Raw genomic sequence first — 7,455 nt, forward strand, 5'->3', positions numbered from 1 at the left:
TGGGGTCCGCGCGGAAAAATTATCTCCTAAAAAGGGAGAGTGAAACGAAGTGAAAAGGAAGAGTGAAACAACGACAGCTAACGCATATCGCCGTTCGCGTCGGACCTCGGTTTAACGGCCACCTGTGTCTAAAACGCTGTGTCCCTGTAAATGTATGACGTAGTGCGTGACGTAGAGTGCGCCTGATAAAGCGACCAAGGGGAAAGGGTTTGCGCCCCTCGGCGCAACCGCGCGAACGCGCTCGTGCCACTGCTCACGCGTTCGTCGCCGTCGTCTCCGTTGCCGCTCATCATTCCAGCGTATAATTTCACTTTTCTTCTGTCGTAATGGGGAGGCCGCGTTTACGGGCGTATGAGCCACTGCCTAAGGGGGTATGTCCGTCTTACGTGACGGACAAGTTTAATAACAGAGGTGATACGCGTATGTGTGTGCATACTTATCGTCACGATGACCACCGATGAGGACAATAAATATGTTCGTACCTTTGTTCAAAATTCTGTCTCACCTCTGTGTCGTGCGCTAAACAGCTCCGCTGGTCATCCGCCTTCACAGAGTGTAATGGCTCACGAATTTCTTTTTCTCTGCCTTTTTTTCTTGCGCAGGTGGTGAAGGGTATCCGAAAGCCGCCCTACTCCAAGCCCTACCGGAAACAGTCGCTCTACCAGGCCTCCAAGATGATCCTCATGCCCATCAAGTTCTTGGCCAATGGGAAGCCGCGCCGACGCGTCGTCATCAAGACTCCACCCCACTACTTCCGGATATAGACAAGGACACCACGCACGAAGAGAAAAAGACGACAACGACGCAGCATTCACGCGTCACTAGTGATTTCGCCCGAGTGTCTTGGACTCACCCGCAAGTTGTGACGTGAACAACTGGACTGGTTCACTGCGAGGTGGGCCCTTCGTGACGTCATCAGCGGGCCGTCGGTAGCGACATGGCCGGACCGCAGTGAAAACGTATTTGCAATGCGGATATGTGCGTGTGTGTTATCTTTCATTTTTGTTGCGCTTGTTTTTTTCCTCTCTTGTGAAAGTGCTTTCTTTTTTTTTTCTTCGTCTGATAAAGCGAATGGCGGTATACAAAAGGCGCATCAGCACACGCCGCGCTGTGACGTCATTGAACCGACGATGGCGTAGATACTCCCTTGGCGGTGGTGGCGCCATCTGGGTGACTCCGACTGAAGATTCGGCTCCGGAGGCTTACGAGCTGCGATTGTGCTGCGCATAATTAAATGATGTCACGGCTTTCGTGGTTGGAACGGTAGGATTTAAACACCACGGACCTCATGAAGACACTGAAAGTTGCCAGCCGCCTTTGATTACCATCACGTGATGCTACTTAAGCCGTGGAATGCAAGTCAAACGACAATTAATAAAACAAGACAGAGCCGATGTGAATAATGAGCTTTCTTTTCAAACCAAGGCTTTCTTTCAATTAGTTTTACGTTTAAATCGTGGAGCGCTAGTTCTCTCATATTGCCTACGACCACGCCATGTTTCTTTACAAAGCTATAACGCTCTTATGCAAATTGTGCTGCCCTCTGTACGATAGAAAGCAACGGTTCGATGTCACAAGTTATTGCTCGCTACCGGGTAAGCACTTCAGAGATACTGCCTAAAGGTCATAGGTTGTGTCATTGAGCGGCGCACTCAGCTAAGAGACTATGATCCGTCCAAACCTGACTTACCGCTGCAAGCGTTTCTTCGCTATTTTTTTTTCGAGCATTGTCTCTTTACATTCCGTGTCACCACCCATGATAGGACTGTCATCATGCATACTGACGATATTCGCGTTTTTTTTTTTTTGTCATTCCGTCATTTTGCATGCTCTGATTGGCTCAGAAGGCTGTCATGCCCTCTCTGACTGGCTCACTCAGAGGACTCAACATAAGCGAATTTCGACTGTGTCGAGAATATATTTCCACCCGCTACAGACTTCTCGTATGGCATACATCGCATTTGCTTTTCTGCCGGTCATTGGAAAGACATTATTTCTTTGTTGCATTACGCTTTCGTTGAGTTCATTCCGTTGCACAAATCTGAACAGGGTATAACTCTATTCCCGGCTTTCCGTCCATATTGAGGCAGCTGTTGCAAGGAAAATAACAAAGTGCCCCGACGTCGCCCTGTTTTTTTTTTTTTTTTTTTTTTTTTTTTTTTTTTTTTTATGCACTCAAAGACTAGCTGCAACAAAATCCCACTTGAGCTCAATTTGTTAAACGCGGATCGTAGGTGTCGCCAATGTAATGGCGGCCAAAACGACAAGGTTATATCTGTTGCGCAGATTTCGTTGTCGCGTATAGCAGACGACAGACCCCCCCTAGCGGTGTGCCACGCGAAGCGGTTATGACGTCAGCCCCAGAATCACAAGCAAACGCTGCGAGCTGCTTTTTTCTTTTTTATACGTGTAAGGCGTTTTTCCATTGCAGTCGCACGTAAGGTATATTATACACATGTTCAGAATAGAATGGGCAAGTCAGTATGAGTAAGTGCTATTGCATTGTATGCTAGTGCTGCACATTGGCAAATTCGGTCATAGTGGCGAATTCGCCATCTTCTCGGACGTTATTTGCTCAGAACTCTGCTACATGGCTTCTCTGATTGGTTGAAAGCGCCGCCACTGTAGAGTTCCACAATATGGCGGAATTTGAGAGTGTTCAGAATGTGTGGTGTCCAAAACATGGCAGTCATGTCGTGTTTCCGGCTCCCACGATTGCTTCCGGCGCTAGTAGTGCACAAACGCATGGCCTTTGAGATCGGAGTCCATTACTCCGGGAAAGCCTTCACGGGGGATGCGATCTGGACAATACCTACGACACCTCGGGTCAGGCCGTGTCTGGGTTCTGCGTCACTTCCTGCGAGCTGCAATGGCGGCGCTTTTTTTTTTCAGTTTAGGCACGAAAAACATGGACTTTTTGGGGCGTTTGTTTCCGATGATGCACTCGTTGGCATTTCGCACACCTTTTGCATTGAGCGTTATACTATGCTGCCACACTATATCAATACAGTTATTTTTTTACAGCGATGCGAAATTTCTCTGCGGTGTGCCTTTAACCAGGTGAACTTGGAGCAGCCGTGGCGACATCAAGCATCGGGCACAGCATTTATAGCTCAAATATTTGCGATGTGCTGAGTACGAACATCAATGCCAAGATTCCGAGTCTGGCTGAAAGCTTTGTACGATATCGCAAACTCGCACATACAGAGTTATTGTGGTGCTAGACTGAGGCAGTCTCGAGTTGTGAATTCTGTGCAGAAAAATAATTTACACCTTATGGGCAGAGTGTAGAGCAAAATTTCCTCGGCACACCCTTAACTATGGATGCGTATTCAGTAGGGTGTAATTACGAACCAAACACCCATGTCGTACCCTTAAGTTGTTCAAGGGTGTAGGAAAGGCGTACTTTCACACGATATACATTATAAGAGTGTAAGGGTGCAGGCGTATTTTGTTTTGTTAGCGCAGGTGTCGCCGTAATGCCGATAACGTCATTACAGTATTACTTTGTAAAATCTCTGCATTTAGCTTACGGTAACTTAACAATTATGTGATTGTGCCACAAACAGAAAAACAACAACTTTAAAAGTAGGTCTGTCATTAGGCTAACTTTATCGCTGTTAAAGTTGACCTCAGTGTGTTGCCCATGATTACAAAAGGCAATTACAAAAGCGTTAACTGGTTAGGCTATAACAATTATGGAAGAGCAAACAAAAAAGAATGCAGGTGTTACGACGGTTTCATTTGCCCGCTTTTTATGGGGATTTTGTTGCCAGTGGTCGGTGGTTCATAATCTAACGGCTGTGCGAATGTTGTGAATGTTTCGGAGCCGTGGCGTAGTTGAGGGTTCAAGGATTGTTCCGACTATCACGCATTTACAACATCCATGCACTGTATATAAATGTGAATTCAAGGGGAAATCGTAACGGGGTTTTTCGCATTTCGAGACGTAGATGCTTGCCCCGGGAGTGAAAATAAATTTTAGAAAATTTATATGGCTTGCTGTTTCAGCCGAACGCTTTTAGGTATGGTTGTGAAAAGCAGTACGATTGCGTGTAATTGGTTTTCTTTTCTGTAGTCATTCGTGGTGGTAGGCGTCAAGAATTGTGTGATAATCCACGAGTAAGCTCTCTAACTAAGATTCAGTAATTCATTTTCAAATGAGTGACTCGAACGCATATTCAACTGTCGAATCGAAGCTGTCGATTGCTCAAGGCGACTCGAGTTGATTTCTCGAGACCATTCTTGAAATACTCGTTTTCCCCATCCCAGCCGCGAAATACACGTATCGATGCTTCACGTAGTTTTAGCCCACACTTCGTTAACGAAGGCTGTTTGTGGCAAAATGGTACTTCAAACGCCAATCTATTCGCCTACGACTTTGGAGAAGGCCTATTTCGAAACTATGCACAATAAGCACTGTAACTTTTATTAAACATGTAAATTTTTATATTTTTATAAGTAAACTGTGCTATTTACCGTAAATGACACAAAGAGCAGCGTGGGCTTTAACATTTCAGTTATTTCTCGATAGGTCTAAAGGGACCATCAACGCAATTAAAATCTGCCGAAACTATATACACCAAACATCAACTCAAGGGGTCATTTTATACCTGTACATGTATACAGCGGTGTAACTAGGTGTAACTTGCACATAGCGCCACAGTTACGTAATTTTGGCTTCTGCAAACTTGTGCTCAGACTGGTGTAAAATTATGCCTTACATTACCTTAGGCCTCGTATTAGTATTATTTAGAGAACATTATCATTGCCCAGATAACATTACCATTATTTGGGCCTAAGACTGCCGATATGCACATTTATAAACATTACCGTGTTCAATGTGTAGTGTTAGTATCAGAATTCCTGCTAATACTGACAAGCCTCGAGCACTCACTCAATTCCCGATTTGCCAATTTCAACGTGTGCGTTATATTTAGTATTTTTTTTAACAAAAGTGAAAACAAAAGTTTTAAGTTGGTGAGTTTTGCCTAATTATGTAACAGGTTGACGATTACCGTACAATTATTTGTGCCCACTCAAGCGAATTCTCAATTCTTACATAAATTCTCAAGCAAATTTATGTAAGAACTTAAACTGAATTGTCTCAGTTTTTCACTGAACTGCGAAGTTTTTCACTAAAACTGGAAGTTCACTATGTTACGCCTCCCGGATTTTCAAACCTGTCGGCATTTGTGTTATTGTGACAGTAGTGATTGCGTATAAATGGTTGGTTAATGAAAGACAGAGGGATGCTTGTGAGATTGTTTGTAACAAAAAAAAAACAAAGAAAGGTGCTGTCATCAACGTTTCACATACTTGCACTCTGAAAGTGTTTTTTTGCTGTGTATGATTCATGCTAGTGTGATTGTGTGGTTGTTGCCAGTGGTCTTGGACGCTTACATATGTGGCCGTCGTAAAAATGGTTTTGCCTCTCGCATGATTTCCGATCGTTGACCTGTTGGATCTGCAGTATTGTTCTCTCGGTGTTTTTTTTTTCTGTTCTTTTTTTTTTACGACTGCACGCAAGAACCAAGATGGATCACGACACGAGTTCTACAAGAAGGAACACTTGCGAGCCACAAGCTGTTTTGAGTTTTGCCAGTGAAATAGCAGTGCTTTTTTTATTTCATTATTTTTTTATTCGCTTTTATTGTGTGCATCGCGTTGTGTTCATATTGTATAGCGGTACTACTGTCGACCGCGCCAAGTACAGACCTGCGCGCTTTGTGACTTTTCTGCCATCGTTCTTTTTTTTTTTTCGTTTGTAGACATTTTTTTCTGCGCAATAAAAAAATGTTTTCTTTTTATTTTCGTGCATAACGTACGCGTGTATGCCGCAGATGCGGCTATTCACAGTAACTCCTCGAATGTACGTGTTTTTTTTTTTTATGAAAGCAATAGATGCATAAGCATCTTCGCCTCCATGGGATCCTTAAGCCGGCCCACTCATTCCAGGCTCGCTTAAGAACTGGCTTTGAAGACGAAAGCTACTTCATAAAGCAAGGAGAAAAAAAAACGTGGACAGCTTGCACTAGTGGTGCAAGGCTGGAGTTAACAGCAGAGCTGGTGATTGACCTAGCTTTTCTTCCAGGTTTTACTAGGCTTGGCTAAGTTTTGCTAAGAAATGCTGAGTGCTGCTTGGCACGGTATTCCGAATCGGCTCCCTCCCTTGGCTGCGCTTCAAGATGAGCGGCTTCGTTTTCGGGTGACCAGATCTTCTGTGGTAGTCCCATGTCAAGGGTACATGAAGTCGCCATAGAATAAACGAGAGTTCTGCCGCCGTCGCGGCGGCTCCGTCCGAGCTTCATCTCCCCGGTGACGTCACGGCCAAGATGCGCGTCCACACTTGCCGGGGCGTGGCTGGTCGAAACCTGCCGAGCCGCCGCCAGAGGCGCCTGCTGCAGTCAAGGACACCGCGCGCGTTCGGCGCGAACGCGGGAAACGGGGAAACGCGGGCGGCGTCGGCAGCAGCTGTGTGCGTTGCCTCGTTGGGGCTGCTACAATTTCTTCCTCCCCCTCTCTCTCTCTCTCTCATTTTCTCTTTCCCTTTCCCGAGCATAGCGCACGCCGCGCGCATGCTCTCCTTCCCTCTCCTTAACGTCTCATTTGTCAAGGCAACATGTGCACGGCACGAAGAGGAGGCGAGGTGCACGCCGCTCCGCGAGGTGGTTGCTAGGCAACCTAGCTGACTCATCGCTCAGCGATGTTTTGCGGCTCGCGGCACAACTTACGGCAGGCTTAAACAGCTCCGCTGTTAAAAAGGCAGAAGAAAAAACGTCTAGCTCCATAGTTCCCTCCGGCCGTTAGACTCATTCAGCACACTTCGAAAGTAGTCTCTTATCTTTAAGAATTTCCTCCGATGTTGTCCAAACCATCTTGGAGGTGCTCAGAACAAATTCTCACTCCCCAGACGAGATCCTGAAAGATTAGTAATGGGTGTAGAGACCATAGCTCTACTCGTACAGTAGGCCCGGCTCCCAGAGCTAGAGCTTATTATACCAAAAACGTCAGGTGACTTGACGTCACTAAGCATACCATGTTTAGCAAAATATTTGGTCTCAAATCCATGCTGTGAAGGTGGTTGGACAGCGAAGCTGTAAACGACAACTAGAACGATTATACCTATTGCGACGTAGCTTAAATTATTCACATGGCAACATTCACGTGCACTTTACCTAATTATTAGCCTAAGACGTTTCAACGGCCTGCGACTTGGCTTGCGCCGCTACTTCGTGCACCTATAGACAAAGAGTAGACCAGAGACAAGAGAAATACACTTAACCGCACATTCGCCGTGCACCGTATGCACGCTGCTCTTCCGGAGTCCTCACTATACGTGGTGGCCTTCCCACAGCACTGTCACAACACAAATCATTTGCTATGCGCCTTCTTCTTTTACATACGAAAGTTTAGTTACGTCACTCCCTACTTCGTATGCTACAGTTGCAGGTT

The 7,455-nt window shown here is 45.6% G+C and overlaps 1 protein-coding gene across 1 annotated transcript in view; it reads left to right on the forward strand.

The window, feature by feature from the left end:
* LOC119454044 (uncharacterized) overlaps window positions 1–5,810 on the forward strand; it is a 91,829-nt gene extending 86,019 nt beyond the window's left edge. The window contains exon 3 of the mRNA XM_049667646.1: window positions 603–5,810. Coding sequence (XP_049523603.1) covers window positions 603–764 — 162 coding nt within the window. The 3' untranslated portion in view covers window positions 765–5,810. The remainder of the gene's footprint in view (window positions 1–602) is intronic.
* Window positions 5,811–7,455: the final 1,645 nt, after the last annotated feature.

This window comes from Dermacentor silvarum, chromosome 5, assembly GCF_013339745.2.
Source record: "Dermacentor silvarum isolate Dsil-2018 chromosome 5, BIME_Dsil_1.4, whole genome shotgun sequence".
Classification (NCBI taxonomy): domain Eukaryota; kingdom Metazoa; phylum Arthropoda; class Arachnida; order Ixodida; family Ixodidae; genus Dermacentor; species Dermacentor silvarum.